Source organism: Pseudophryne corroboree, chromosome 3 (assembly GCF_028390025.1).
Source record: "Pseudophryne corroboree isolate aPseCor3 chromosome 3, aPseCor3.hap2, whole genome shotgun sequence".
In the NCBI taxonomy this organism is placed as follows: domain Eukaryota; kingdom Metazoa; phylum Chordata; class Amphibia; order Anura; family Myobatrachidae; genus Pseudophryne; species Pseudophryne corroboree.
In genome coordinates this window covers 500,287,783-500,304,012 of record NC_086446.1, presented here as the reverse complement: position 1 = coordinate 500,304,012, position 16,230 = coordinate 500,287,783, and the positions used below count along the sequence as shown (strand labels likewise).

Sequence of the window (16,230 nt, the reverse complement as noted above, 5' to 3'; positions counted from 1 at the left end):
AAGCATGCTGGAGAAGCAATTGTTGAGACGGAGCCTTTATGAGTAGATCGTCCAAATACGGAACAATTATTACTCCTAGGGACCTGAGATGAGCTATCATCACGGACATTACCTTGGTGAATACCCGAGGCGCTGATGAGAGGCCAAACGGCAGAGCCTGAAACTGGTAATGGTCTCGCCTTATTGCAAACCTTAAGAAACTCTGGTGAGGTGGCCAAATCGGAATGTGTAAGTACGCATCTTTGAGATCCAGTGCAATCATGAATTCCTGTGGCTCTAACCCTGCAATTACTGACCTGAGAGATTCCATCTTGAATCTGTGGTAAGTGACGTAATGATTGAGACCTTTTAGGTTCAATATTGGCCTGACTGAGCCCTCTGGTTTTGGTACCAGAAACAGACTGGAATAATAACCCTGCCCCTGTTCCTGCACGGGGACCGGAATTACAACTGCAGCATTCAGCAGAGACTGAATGGCAACCTGCAGAACTGCTTTCTTGTCGTCCGACACAGGCAGTCCTGTCGTGAAAAATCTTCCTGTCGGAAGATAATCGAACTCTATTTTGTAACCCTCTAATACTAAATTGCGGATCCACCCATCTGTGGACGTCTGCAGCCACGCCCCCTGAAAGCTCTGAAGGCGTGCTCCCACAATTGGAGATCCGAGATGGGCTGGGAGCCCGTCATGCCACTGGTTTGTTAGTGGTCTTAGTGTCTTGACGACGTGCATTGGATTGTCGGGTACTACGTCCCCGACCTCTTCTACCAGGCGTGACTGCTCCTGTGCCCTGCCCACGAAAGGGCTGAGTTCTAAAGGATTTGAAGCCGGACCAGAATATTTCCGTTTAGGTATAGTTGTAGGCGATGGAAGAAACACAGACTTTCCTCCAGTAGCCTCAGAAATCCATTTGTCCAATTCAGGACCGAAAAGCTTCTCGCCATCATAAGGCAATGCCTCTATACCTTTTTTAACCTCCGTCTCCGCCTGCCAAGAACGCAGCCAAAGTGCTCGTCGAACTATGACTAGCGATGAGGACAGGCGAGAAGTAAGCTGACAGACGTCAGTAGAAGCTGTACATAGATATTCAGCAGCTTCCCAGATTTGATCCGCGAGAAGTATAAGATGGTCATCTTGCAGAGCCGACTTGAGCTCTTTTATCCATACCATTAATGCTTTAGTAACCCAAATGCCAACCAACCCAGGTCTCAGCAGCACTCCAGCTGCTGTATACATGGACCTTAGCATAGCCTCTATTTTACGATCTGCAGGGTCTTTAAGCGTAGTAGCAGTTGGTACTGGTATGGTTAACTTCCTTGTAAGTTTAGATACGGATGAATCCACCGATGGTGGGTTCTCCCATGTAGCTGTCATGGACTCTGGAAACGGGTAACTCGATTTAAATCTACGAGGTATAGAAAACCGTTTATCCGGATTCTTCCGTGTTTCCAGTAACATTTTATTAAGAGATTCCGAAATAGGGAAACACATCGGAGATCTCTGTCGTTTAGTAAAGACTACCTCATCATTCGTCAGGGGCTCCTCAGTTTCCGTAAACTCCAGCGACTGACGTACTGCTCTGATGAGATTATCAATACCTGGGCTGTCAAAATCGTCACTATCTGACTGTTGGTCTATTTCGCCCTCCTCATACTCATGTTCAGTGAGGTCTAGTATCCCAGAGACTGGAAAATTATTAGGAAAAGGAAACTTATCTTTTCCACTCAAGGTGGACCTCTGACCAGATTGAGACTCCCCTGGTAACTCAAATGGTCTCATTTTAAACTCAGATCTTGCCGCCTCTCTTTCTTCACGAGAGGCGGCCAGCTCTGATTGTAAACCAACTAATACATCTGCAAGTAAAGCCCATGGAGGGTCCAGAGATGCTGGCTTTACTTCTGTGGAAATCGTATTTGTGGCTGTATTAACAACACATGCTGTACATGTGGTGGATCCATCAGGCAACACACTCTTACAGACATGACATGAAAAATGTTTCTTAGATTTTGCTGGTGTCTTACTCATTATAAAGACAGACAGTACAAACTACACACAGACAGTCTGCACGACTCAGTAATAACACCAAAGTTCCTTGTATATATCAGGCAAGTGCAGTGCCTGCCAGCAATAAGAAAACTGACCCCCAAATTCCCCTAGTACCACTCTTAAGCCGAGATGTAATATAGGAATCCTGGAACAGACAGGAGAACATTAAACATGTTAAGTACCAAGTTTTTCTACAAAGCTTAACACTGCCAATACTGCTAATGTCTCCCCCCACCCCCACGACCTCCGTGTACAGCACCGGGTCGGGGCCTGCGGAACTTTGCATAGGGCCGTGTGAGCGGCCTGTACCTGTATGCCAAGGCAGCGGGGAACTCCTCGGCTGCTGCGGGCGGTCAGCGGGAGCAGAGAGCGTACTGCATAGAGCCGTGGAGCGGCCTATGCACACGCGCTCCCGGCCCGCCACACACAGCCTAGAGTGGAGTGGCCTCCTGTGTAGCCAGGCAGCGGGGAACATATCGGCTGCTGCGGCGCAGGGAGCAGCGGTCTGCTAGGTGACTTAAGATGCTGGGAGCGGCGGAGAGTGAGAGCGCGCTGCATAGAGCCGTGAAGCGGCCTATGCACACGCGCTCCGGGCAGCGGTCGTTAGTGAGTGAAACATGCCCAATACAATCCCCAACAGTGGGGCGGCAGCATAAGCTGACCGCCCCTACCCAACATACCTGGACCGTAACAAAAGTCTATGACGGGGCTTCTCATCCAAGCTCCGTCCAGCTTTTTGCAGGCAGCCTGCAGGTGGAGTGAGGGAGCTCTTTACAGAGAGGTCCGACACTCACGGCTGTTCTCAGCCGCTTCCACTGTCCCTGACCCACGCCTGTTAGAAGGGGGGAAAGGACGTGGAAATCCTTGAAAGGAAAAAAAAAAACTTAGAAAAAATTCCAATACTTTGTGGACGAGCTCCACTATGCCTAGTGTTCATTCTAGCACCCTGCACCTTTCAAAAAATGTGCAGTTCCTCTTCCCTGCCTAGGGTGTCACTCTCTGCTCTGGTGCTTCTCATTACACACTGGCCTGTTTTCAGCACTGAAAAACAGATCAGAGTGTGATAGAAGCACCAGAGCAGAGAGCGACACTCCAGGCAGGGAAGAGGAACTGCACATGTTTTGAAAGGTGCAGGGTGCTAGAATGAACACTATATGCCTTCTAACTGTGTCGAGCACAGAAAAAACACTGAAGTGCTCGAGGAGTAGTCTCAAAAATTAATTTATTCAGTGCCTTCTTCCGGTGGAAGCCGTCCATATCCCAAGAGTACTCCAGTGACCCCTAGTGGATGAAAAAGAAATCCATTTTCAATCTGTAGTAAGTGACTTGCTGATTGAGACTGCGACGGAGCCCTCCGGCTTCGGTACCACAAACAGACGGGAATAATAACCCTGACTTTGTTGGTGTACCAGACCTGGAAATAAAAACTGCTGAAACTTGCAGAGACTGAATGGCAACGTGCCAAAACGCCTTATTTCGTCCGACAGAGGCAGTCTTGTCTTTTAACCCTAAATAGCGGATACATCCATGAGTGGATGGCTGGAAACCCGGCAAATGTAACGTGTAAAGGCGCGCTTCCACAATCGGAAATTCGAGATGGGCTGAGAGCCCGTCAAGCCACTGGCTTGTTGTGACTTTAGCGCCCTGGCGTTACAAGGTGCGACTGTTTTTGTACCACCGCCTTGAAAAGACTGAAGTCTAAAAGCTTTAAACGCCGGACCAGAGTATTTCTGATATCGGAGGAGGCATTTTGTCAAATTTAGGACCAAACAACTTCTGGCCTTGTAGTGCTGAAACTAGCGACGATGAAAAACGAGAAGCAAGGTAACAGGCGGCAGCAGACGCTGTACCGAGAAACTCAGCAGCTTCTCATTAACAATAAGTATAAAGTGATCGTCATTGTTTCCATACACAGAGCGCCCCAGTGACCCAAATGTATCTTGGGTCTTTATAAGGTTTGGCACAGACGAATTCACCAATGGTGGATTCTCCAATTTAGATGTCACTGTGTGGACACGGGTAAATAGCCTTAAATCTTAGTGAGATATCCTAAGTAAGAAACCCATTGAAGATCTGTCGTTTAGTAAATACGACGGATTAGATGTTAGAGGCTCCTTATTCTCTGTAAATTTCAGAGACTGACTCACTGGTCATTAGCAATGTGCCCTCCTCACTTGTATTTAGCGCTGTGAGATTTGACATAGAATTGTCAGGTCTGCCACATAGAATAAATGTGTAAATTATAAGATCAGTTAAATTAACACCCTCCGTAATAGCTGGCGGAGTAACTTTTGAGACTCTGATCTTACCGCTCCTGTCGAGCAGAGTCAATTTGAATTGCCAATGCTTAACATAGGATCTGGGAATGAACCGGCTTCCTGAAAACCTACAAAACATAGTGAACATGTGGTAGATTTATGTCCAGACATTGTTTAAAAGCCTTTTTAGTCTGTGCTGGAGCCTTACTCCTTATGCAGACAGACAACACAATAGCCAAAGGACAGACACTTGCACGACTCAGTAAAATTATTATCTTAAGGTGTGTAATATATATCTATCTACTTATGGCCGAAATGCAGTTCACATGGGCAGCCTATGTGAAACCTGAACCAAAATTCCCACTAACACCCCTGCGCCTCCGGTGGCGTAGAGATGTAGGGCAGGAATGTTCTGGAATTACAAACTGGAAGAAACAGGAAGCATGGTTAAAATGGCCCCCATGCCATGCTGACACTGATAATCACAGGACAAGTTACAATTGCTTCAGTGTTAATATAGGCTCAATAGCCTATTATACAGTGATAATCACAGGCAGGGTACAATACATGCTCTAGTGTTAATATAGGCTCAATAGCCTATTATACAGTGAAAATCACAGGCAGTTTACAATACAAGCCTCCAGTGTTAATATAGGCTCAATAGCCTATTATACAGTGAAAATCACAGGCAGTTTTACAATACATGCCTCCAGTGTTAATATACGCTCAATAACCTATTATACAGTGATAATCACAGGCAGGCCACCATACATGCTGTAGTATTAATATAGGCTCAATAGTCTATCACCCAGTGAAAATCACAGGCTACAATACATCCAATATTAATATAGGCTCAATAGCCTATCATACATTAACTCTGCCTTTTATATAGGTATGGCAGCCCTTTACATACCCTTGCCGCTGTAATCAGCCAGATTACACCCCCCCCCCCCTTCCCCCTGTACTCCCTGTAGCGCTGTGTCTCAGCGGGGAGCGCCGGAAAGGCTTTGCAGGGAGGTGAGGGACAACTCTTGCTGAGCAGCGGAGGTCGGCTGCCCGGAGCGGCGCGGTTCTCACCCTCTTAGCGCTGTACAGCATTGACGGAGCGTCCTGGACGGTGCTGGGCGGCCGGCCGGAGCGGCTGGGGCGGCCGGACGGAGCGGCTGGGGCGGCCGGACGGAGCGGCTGGTGCGGGCGTACGGCGGCATTACAACACTGACCCACACAGCGGGGCGGCAGCCTGCGCTGACCGCCCCGTTTCCCCAGCCTACCTTGTTGTAGGGAGGCTGCGACGGCTCTGTAATCTTCCGGTCATGGCTGAGACGGGGCTTCTATTTGTAAGCTCCGTCCAGCTCTTCAGGTCATGGCTGCGACGGGACTTCTATCTGTAAGCTCCGTCCAGCTGTTGCAGGAGACAGTGGGCTGCCTGTGGCTGTGAGGGTGCTCTTTGTGAGGACCGACACGCCATGCGCTGTCCGTGCAGCGGCACTATCCCGGACCCATGTTTTTCCAGAAACTGGGAAGGGATGTGCTATTGTAAAAAGTAAAAATGAAAAATTAATAAAATCTTCCACAAAGTGTGGGAACTTCCCACAAGCCTTGTTAGTGCTGTGAGCACAGAAAAAACACTGAGGTAGTACACTGAGGTACTCGGGGATATGGAGGGGTGGAGAGTTCTAAATTTAAATATTCAGTGCCTTTGTTCCTGCTAAGCAGTCCATATCCCAAGAGTACTCCAGTGACCCCTAGTGGATGAAAAAGAAAGTATCATTTATCAGGGATTTTTTTTCCTCCTGCCTCAGGCAAGTAATAAAATCTCTGATAACTGCCATCTTAAGGGGGCAGTTATCAGTTATTAATTGTATAGCCCCAGAGGATCAAGTAGCCGTGGTAATTTACTGCAGCTAATAGGATACAACCCTATTTCTATTAAAATAACACTTTCTTTAAATGTGGTGTTTGTGAATAATCCAGTTTTGTGCTACTGAGACCAAACATGTACAAGAACAGAAGCACAGAATCATTAAAACAGTAAAGAAAAGTGACAGAAAATAACGTAATGCAGTGGTATCCAAACTGTGTGCTGTGGCACCCTGGGGTGCCTCGAGACACTTGTACAGGTGCCTTGGTTTGGTAGTCTAGGACCAATTCAATTTATTTGTAGTCAATGTAATAGGCAAATCGAGTGCTGGTGGATTCCTATCATATGTGGACAAACAGAACTGAATCTTGTCCCTCACCACTTAATTGAACCTAGGATGACATATAAACACAATTTACTTAATTAATTTTTTCTTTCTTTTCAATATGAAATGTTTTCTAGATCAGGCATTCCAAGTCTCGGTCCTGAAGGCACACAGTGCAGGTTTTAGTGATATCCAGGCTTCAGCGCAGATGGTTAAATCAAAATAAGTGAGGTACTAATTAAGTCACCTGTGTTCATGCATGGATATCACTAATATGCACTGTTAGTTGGCCTTGAGGACCGAGGTTGGGAATGCCTGCTCTAGGGCACGTGAGTTAAAAAAGTTTGGGAACCGTTGACGTAATGTTTAAAATCAGTCTACTAAATAGTGTGATGTCATTTGTAAATGAAGGTGTGGGAAATTACTATTACAGGACCTAAGGCCAGGTACAAATGAGACGAATGTGTTCCCAGAAGATCTGAGGTGCGTCGGGACCCTGCATCGTGTGGTGCATACACACTTGCACGATCCAGGGTACAACAATGCCATGTACAATGCAATCGTACACAATATCTTCTGGTTGGCTGAGAACAAACAAGAATATGTTGCATGTGACCCGTGGAAGCGCTTAATCACACTGAACGATTTGGCTGTAAAGGAAATATAATGCTTTAGTGTATCTTGGTATCGTCTTTAACTATTGGATTGTGGAGTTCTTCAGATGTGACACACTGCAACTGTCAGGGAAAACCAGGCTGCAATAACGGATATGGAAGTAAATATTGACTCACACTTTGATGAATAGCTATTAAACCTGTTACTGTCTCATTGTCCAGGTAGTCTGGCAGAGTCCTGTAGAAGAAATTGGGAGTTAATTAGTGATCATTAATAGCCTTCCCAAGTTCTATGCTCAACTCTGAAGAATAAGGTGTATAGGAGTCTCTCTATTATCATAAGCATTTGCCATAATGTAAACACAAAGGATGATTCTGAGTTAGAAGCAGAGCAAGAAAAGCAAAAAAACTTTGCACGTGGACAAACTATGCTGCAATACAAGGTGTGCAAATACAGTTATTATTCTGCATAGAGTGTAAATACTGGCTGCTTTTGCATGTAGCCCACAAGTACTGGGCAGCAATTTAGGTGTTTAGCTAGGATACTCTTCTCTCAAACCTTGATCTCTCTAAATATTTTTAAATCTTCCCCACCTGCAGTGCAACATGATTTTGCCCTAATGCAAACAGGAAAAGAAACAACATATTTGTCCCATGCGACCGTGGCCTCCTGTTTTATATGGAAATCAATTCTACCCAAATGCAGAACTGGCTTTCCTGCTACTGATGCCGCCTCCTGGCAGAAATGCAGTGGTTTCTGACTGCCGTCATCTTTGCCAATTTTAGAACCCAGAAATGCTGTACAAATGGGGATCCGGTCTCAAGGTCGACAATGTTTAGGTCAACAGTCACTAGGCCGACAGGGTTGGAAGGTCGACAGGGCTTCTAGGTTGACATGTGCTTTCCACTTTTTTTTTCTTTTTTGGAATTTTTTCATACTTAACAATCCACGTGGACTACGATTGGAACGGTAATCTGCGAAGCGGCAGCGGAGCGAGGCACCTTGCCCGAAGCATAGTGAGCAGACACGGTGCACTAATTCGGCTTCCCGGTCACCGTACGCAGAAAACGACACCCAAAAAAATAAAAACACCTCATGTCGACCTAGTGACCTAGCACATGTCGACCTAGAGACCCTGTCAACCTAGTGACTGTCGACCTATAGTGGTCGACCTAGACACTGTCGAGTTGATGATCCACATCCGTACAAATGGCATTCCAGAGCACTTGTACCAGTCAGTAAAGTTAAAATCTTTGCAAAAAAGGGAACTGAGGAGACCAGTTCCCCTCAGACCAGCTTCAGCGTGCTCTACATGGAGGGGATATGACAACTTAGCGTTGGGGCTTATAACCATAATATTACCATACCATATTCAATTCAAGTCGGATTTCCCGACTTGTCGGATAAACGGGAGTTGAAGGTCGAATCCAGATTCTACCTATTCAATTAAGTCAGAAAATCCGAATTGTCAGGAAGCAAGTGGATCGGCGGATTAGCCACGGATCCACATGTTTTGTCGGATTCGCGGCCAAATCTGACAGGTTTTAGCCCCGTTTCCGACAATGTCAATCCGAATTCAATTGAATATACCCCATAGTCTTAGTCACAAAGCCTACAAACCCCAGCGGGAATGCAGATGCATTTGTGCAAATAGATGTGCGCGTGAGGCTGAAAGCTGCATTTGCAATGCTGAGCAGGGGTTTTGCGCTCCATCAAGGACCAATTTTAATTTTTTTTTACAAACAAGTCAAAGTTAAGATAAAGGCGAGTGCAAGGCCTCCTCTGGTGTGGCTGGCTTCTTGTTCATTATCACACACATTAGACCTAGACAGGACACTGAGGTGAGCAATAAAAAGGTGCATTCAGCGTGTGTGTGCATTGTGTGCGTAACGTGTGTGTACATAAACTGCAAATAGATTAATGATTCCCATATCCAGCTAAAATATAATGATGTGTTATGTCACTCACTAAGAACAATTTTCCTACCTGTTGCTCTGGGCAGCCAGCTTGTGCACTGCATGGGTGATTTCTGAACATGCTAATATGGCACCATGGCGAGTATGCAGATCTGTTCCTGTGGCCAGAGGGAGGAGCCGTGGCAAAACTGTAAAACATAATGGCAAGTTATGCTGCTATTCTCATTCATTATCAACAGTAGGACATAATGACTATTACCAGCTCACATAAATGGCAGAAGAGGCCAGTTGGGGATTGCTTACAATATAAAAGCATACATCCCAACATGACCCGCTCCAGGAGGGACAGAATGCTCTGCTACTGGACTTCTCTCTTAATTTATGATTGCCATCACCTGTGCTAGAACACCTTTCTTATCCATTAACCTGTTCAACATAGGTGCCTTATCCATTAACCTGTTCAACACAGGTGCCGGCAATCATAAATTAAAAGGGAAGTCCAGAAGCAGAGCATTCTGTCCCTCCTGGAGAGGGTCATGTTGGGAGGTATGATAAAAGTAACTTTAGGTTTGTCTCTTTTCTTAAATGATCGTTTTAACAATGGAGAGCGCTAGTGTACTGCTCCCCAGTGCAAAGATTTATTTTACCCTTCTGAGAAACTGTATTTGTGCAGTACCCAAACTCAGCCCTCAGGACCCCAAACTGCTCACGTTTTCCAGGTCACCCAGCAGTTGCACAGGTGTAGTCATTACTACACATTTTAAAATATCCTCAGTTGGAGCTAATTATTTCACTTGCGATTCTGTGAGGAGCCAGGAAAATAGGAACTGTTGGGGGTACTTGAGGACTGAGTTTGGGAACTACTGATTTAGCAGTTCCCTCAGTAATTTTGGTGAAGTTAGGCAGAGTTCATGATGGTTGTGTAGAAAAAAAAAAAAAAAATCATTTTGCAGAGTAAGATTATTCTAATTAGATAAAAGGCACCCTGGGGAAATTTTCAAGGGAGTTCTTTGACATGCACAGCTATAAAGTGCAAGAGATTGTTTAATATATTTAAAAATACATTTTAAAAAAAGTGAAAAGTGAATGTGAGGATAAAATGCTCTCTACTAGTGAAACAATTGGCAGAAACTGACATGGTGGGCAGTACAGATGGTGTAATGGGCATTACATATGGTATAATGGGCAGTATGGATGGTGTAATGGTTAGCATTACTGCCTTATAGCACTGAGGTCATGGGTTTAATTCCCACCATGGCCCTAAATGCAATTTCCTCGGTAATCTCGGAGCTACTGATTTCGCCCCCCTGTCTATACAATTATGGCTTGTTTCCACCTACCTTTCGCCAATGCCTTTTCACCTTTTTTTTTTTTTTGTGTGAAAAGGCATTGGCGAAAAATGCTTCAAAATCGTCGAAAACGGTTTGCGTTTTCGCCAGTGCAGGTGAGTAAAACGTGGATTTGCCGATCCACATGGTTTTCACGCCTGAATTTTTCGCCTATGCGAAAAAACAGCCCTGCTATTGAAAAGGGCGAATCCCCATTCACCTTAAAAATAGCAAAAAATCTATTTTTTCGCTTAGACGGAAAAAAAAACAGGACCTAACTGCATACACCCCACATTCTAAATTGGCTCTCAAGAAAAATGAATCCCAGTATGAAAGAGTGTGCCTGTACACTTAGGGCAGACTAGATAGGCCAAGTAGTTTTTATATGGTATACTTGGGAACACAGCCTATGAACAGAGGTGCAGCTGACACTAATTTGCAGAACAACACTTAGGGGTATATTCAATTGCAGTTGAAAACTGCCGTCTGTCGAAAAGACGGCAGTTTTCGACTTTTTAAGGTCGAATCCTGATTCGACCTATTCAGAGCTTTTCAACAAGTCGAGGCATTCGACTTGTCGAAAAGCACGTGGATTGGCGTAATAGCTGCCGATCCACGTGTTGATGTCGAAAACGGGGCCAAATCCGACAGGTTTTGGCCCCGTTTTCGGCCATCTCAATCCGACATCAAAATGAGGTCGGAATGAGATGGACCCAGAGGAGGCGAGGGGGGGGGGGGGGAGCCGCAGGGAGACGGGGGACAGCGGCCGGGCATCCAGGAGATCAGCGCTACGATCAGCGCTGCAGCTGGATTTCACTCACCCACCCGACCTCACGGCAGCTTCCACCCGGCTCCAGCACGCTGCTGGAGCCGGGTGGAAGCTGCCGTGAGGTCGGGTGGCTGAGTGACATCCAGCTGCTGCGCTGATCGTAGCGCTGATCTCCTCTGGATGCAGTCGGCTGTCCCCCCGTGGCTCGCCCGCCCCCCCCCCCCCCCCCTCTCCTCCTCTGGGTCCCATCTAAATTCGACTTGAAAAAGTCAAATTTAGATGGGGATTGAATAGGGGTTGTCGGATCCATTCCGAGAAATGCTTGTCGGAATGGATCCGACTTTAATTGAATATACCCCTTAATCGCTTCACACACCATCATATTTACTAGGTCTAATCCCTACAGGGTCAAAAAAAGTAAAAGAGAGCAAAGGGAGCTGAAATGATTAAATAATTAAAAATAACCTTACCAGCCTTAGTCATGTATTCAGATGCAATTGATGTCAAGTTGTGCAAAGCTTTGGTAGATAATTCACGAATAACACTATTTAAAAAAATAAAATAAAAAATAAAAAGTTAACCTTTAAAAGGTTAATACATGACTACAACAATTCCTCCTATATATATATATATATATATATATATATATATATATATAATTCATTGGTCTTAATGTTTGTCTGTCCGGTTATGCATTTGGACACCCCTGCACTGATTGGGATGAAACCAAAGTGAGGTGATCCAGTTGGATCCTGGCCAAGTTTTAGTGGGTTGGGTTCAAGGTCGGACCTTACGGTGGAATGCGCCAGGCAGTACTTTGAGCCAGGGAGCCTGTTCTGGGCCTTCCACTGGATGGATTCAGACAAAAACTTCAGAGAGGTGGCAATTGGTCTGGGATGGCTAATGGAGTGTTCAGGGTCCCAGCTGGACCACACGGCAGAGTGTGCCGAACAGAAATTTGACACAGGGTGCCTGTTCTGGTCCTGCCACTAGGTGGATATGGACGAAAACTTCAGAGTGGTAACAGGGGTTCACAGAGACATACTAGAGGGTTGAGGTCCCGGTCGGAACTCCCGTTGGTGTACGGAGAGCAGAACTTTCACTCGGTGAGCCTTTTCAGGGTCTTCCACTGGATGAATTTAAACAATAACATTGCAGAGTGATAACACTGGGTCCAAGAAGACATACTGAAGGGTTGAGGTCTTGACCAAACCTCCCATTGGTGTACGCCGGACAGAACTTTGACACATGTGGGGAAATGTAATAGGGTGTGATAATCAGAAAGTGAGAGATTTTGGTAAAAGTCTCCTGGTTTGTTTTTTTAAAAGTGGCAATCATTTAAATAGCAAAATCAACCTAATTTTGCTATTTAAATGATTGCCACTTTAAAAAAAAAAACAACAGGAGAATTTTACCAAAATCTCTCACTTTCCGATTCTCACACCCTATTACATTTCCCCCATGGAGCCTGTTCTGGGCCTTCCAGTAGATGGATTTGGATTAAAACTTTAATAACCTGAAATAACTGACCGAAATAACCATAAATCAATGGACTAAAAGAAGTGGAGGTGTAAAGAAAAAAAAATAAATAAGAATTTACTTACCGATAATTCTATTTCTCGTAGTCCGTAGTGGATGCTGGGGACTCCGTCAGGACCATGGGGAATAGCGGCTCCGCAGGAGACAGGGCACAAAAGTAAAAGCTTTAGGATCAGGTGGTGTGCACTGGCTCCTCCCCCTATGACCCTCCTCCAAGCCTCAGTTAGGATACTGTGCCCGGACGAGCGTACACAATAAGGAAGGATTTTGAATCCCGGGTAAGACTCATACCAGCCACACCAATCACACTGTACAACCTGTGATCTGAACCCAGTTAACAGCATGATAACAGCGGAGCCTCTGAAAAGATGGCTCACAACAATAATAACCCGATTTTTGTACCAATAACTATGTACAAGTATTGCAGACAATCCGCACTTGGGATGGGCGCCCAGCATCCACTACGGACTACGAGAAATAGAATTATCGGTAAGTAAATTCTTATTTTCTCTGACGTCCTAAGTGGATGCTGGGGACTCCGTCAGGACCATGGGGATTATACCAAAGCTCCCAAACGGGCGGGAGAGTGCGGATGACTCTGCAGCACCGAGTGAGAGAACTCCAGGTCCTCCTCAGCCAGGGTGTGCCCCTGACCAAGTAGCAGCTCGGCAAAGTTGTAAAGCCGAGACCCCTCGGGCAGCCGCCCAAGATGAGCCCCCCTTCCTTGTGGAATGGGCATTTACATATTTTGGCTGTGGCAGGCCTGCCACAGAATGTGCAAGCTGAATTGTACTACACATCCAACTAGCAATCGTCTGCTTAGAAGCAAGAGCACCCAGTTTGTTGGGTGCATACAGGATAACAGCAAGTCAGTTTTCCTGACTCCAGCCGTCCTGGAAACCTATATTTTCAGGGCCCTGACAACATCTAGCAACTTGGAGTCCTCCAAGTCCCTAGTAGCCGCAGGTACCACAATAAGCTGGTTCAGGTGAAACGCTGACACCACCTTAGGGAGAAACTGGGGACGAGTCCGCAGCTCTGCCCTGTCCGAATGGACAATCAGATATGGGCTTTTGTGAGACAAAGCCGCCAATTCTGACACTCGCCTGGCCGAGGCCAGGGCCAACATCATGGTCACTTTCCATGTGAGATATTTCAAATCCACAGATTTGAGCGGTTTAAACCAATGTGATTTGAGGAATCCCAGAACTACGTTGAGATCCCACAGTGCCACTGGAGGCACAAAAGGGGGTTGTATATGCAGTACTCCCTTGACAAACTTCTGGACTTCAGGAACTGAAGCCAATTCTTTCTGGAAGAAAATCGACAGGGCCGAAATTTGAACCTTAATGGACCCCAATTTGAGGCCCATAGACACTCCTGTTTGCAGGAAATGCAGGAATCGACCGAGTTGAAATTTCTTCGTGGGGCCTTCCTGGCCTCACACCACGCAACATATTTTCGCCACATGTGGTGATAATGTTGTGCGGTCACCTCCTTCCTGGCTTTGACCAGGGTAGGAATGACCTCTTCCGTAATGACTTTTTCCCTTAGGATCCGGCGTTCAACCGCCATGCCGTCAAACGCAGCCGCGGTAAGTCTTGGAACAGACATGGTACTTGCTGAAGCAAGTCCCTTCTTAGCGGCAGAGGCCATGAGTCCACTGTGAGCATTTCTTGAAGTTCCGGGTACCAAGTCCTTCTTGGCCAATCCGGAGCCACGAGTATAGTTCTTACTCCTCTACGTCTTATAATTCTCAGTACCTTAGGTATGAGAAGCAGAGGAGGGAACACATACACCGACTGGTACACCCACGGTGTTACCAGAACGTCCACAGCTATTGCCTGAGGGTCTCTTGACCTGGCGCAATACCTGTCCAGTTTTTTGTTCAGGCGGGACGCCATCATGTCCACCTTTGGTCTTTCCCAACGGTTCACAATCATGTGGAAGACTTCCCGATGAAGTCCCCACTCTCCCGGGTGGAGGTCGTGCTGAGGAAGTCTGCTTACCAGTTGTCCACTCCCGGAATGAACACTGCTGACAGTGCTATCACATGATTTTCCGCCCAGCGAAGAATCCTTGCAGTTTCTGCCATTGCCCTCCTGCTTCTTGTGCCGCCCTGTCTGTTTACGTGGGCGACTGCCGTGATGTTGTCCCACTGGATCAATACCGGCTGACCTTGAAGCAGAGGTCTTGCTAAGCTTAGAGCATTGTAAATTGCTCTTAGCTCCAGTATATTTATGTGGAGAGAAGTCTCCAGACTTGATCACACTCCCTGGAAATTTTTTCCTTGTGTGACTGCTCCCCAGCCTTTCAGGCTGGCATCCGTGGTCACCAGGACCCAGTCCTGAATGCCGAATCTGTGGCCCTTTAGTAGATGAGCACTCTGCAGCCACCACAGAAGAGACACCCTTGTCCTTGGAGACAGGGTTATCCGCTGATGCATCTGAAGATGCTATCCGGACCATTTTTCCAGCAGATCCCACTGAAAAGTTCTTGCGTGAAATCTGCCGAATGGAATCGCTTCGTAAGAAGCCACCATTTTTCCCAGGACCCTTGTGCAATGATGCACTGACACTTTTCCTGGTTTTAGGAGGTTCCTGACTAGTTCGGATAACTCCCTGGCTTTCTCCTCCGGGAGAAACACCTTTTTCTGGACTGTGTCCAGAATCATCCCTAGGAACAGCAGACGTGTCGTCGGAGACAGCTGCGATTTTGGAATATTTAGAATCCACCCGTGCTGTCGTAGAACTACTTGAGATAGTGCTACTCCGACCTCCAACTCTTCTCTGGACCTTGCCCTTATCAGGAGATCGTCCAAGTAAGGGATAATTAAGACGCCTTTTCTTTGAAGAAGAATCATCATTTCGGCCATTACCTTGGTAAAGACCCGGGGTGCCGTGGACAATCCAAACGGCAGCGTCTGAAACTGATAGTGACAGTTTTGTACCACGAACCTGAGGTACCCTTGGTGAGAAGGGCAAATTGGGACATGGAGGTAAGCATCCTTGATGTCCAGGGACACCATATAGTCCCCTTCTTCCTGGTTCGCTATCACTGCTCTGAGTGACTCCATCTTGATTTGAACCTTTGTATGTAAGTGTTCAAATATTTCAGATTTAGAATAGGTCTCACCGAGCCGTCTGGCTTCAGTACCACAATATAGTGTGGAATAATACCCCTTTCCTAGTTGTAGGAGGGGTACTTTGATTATCACCTGCTGGGAATACAGCTTGTGAATTGTTTCCAATACTGCCTCCCTGTCGGAGGGAGACGTTGGTAAAGCAGACTTCAGGAACCTGCGAGGGGGAGACGTCTCGAATTTACAATCTGTACCCCTGGGATACTACTTGTAGGATCCAGGGGTCCACTTGCAAGTGAGCCCACTGCGCGCTGAAACTCTTGAGACGACCCCCCACCGCACCTGAGTCCGCTTGTACGGCCCCAGCGTCATGCTGAGGACTTGGCAAAAGCGGTGGAGGGCTTCTGTTCCTGGGAATGGGCTGCCTGCTGCAGTCTTCTTCCCTTTCCTCTATCCCTGGGCAGATATGACTGGCCTTTTGCCTGCTTGCCCT

General features: G+C 46.5%; 1 protein-coding gene across 1 annotated transcript in view; it reads right to left on the bottom strand.

The window, feature by feature from the left end:
- Window positions 1-16,230, bottom strand: part of TBCD (tubulin folding cofactor D) — a 707,681-nt gene that overhangs the window by 253,380 nt on the left and 438,071 nt on the right. The window contains exons 20-22 of the mRNA XM_063961004.1: window positions 11,587-11,660; window positions 9,090-9,207; window positions 7,280-7,340 (exon numbers count right to left, since the gene is read on the bottom strand). Coding sequence (XP_063817074.1) covers window positions 7,280-7,340; window positions 9,090-9,207; window positions 11,587-11,660 — 253 coding nt within the window. The remainder of the gene's footprint in view (window positions 1-7,279; window positions 7,341-9,089; window positions 9,208-11,586; window positions 11,661-16,230) is intronic.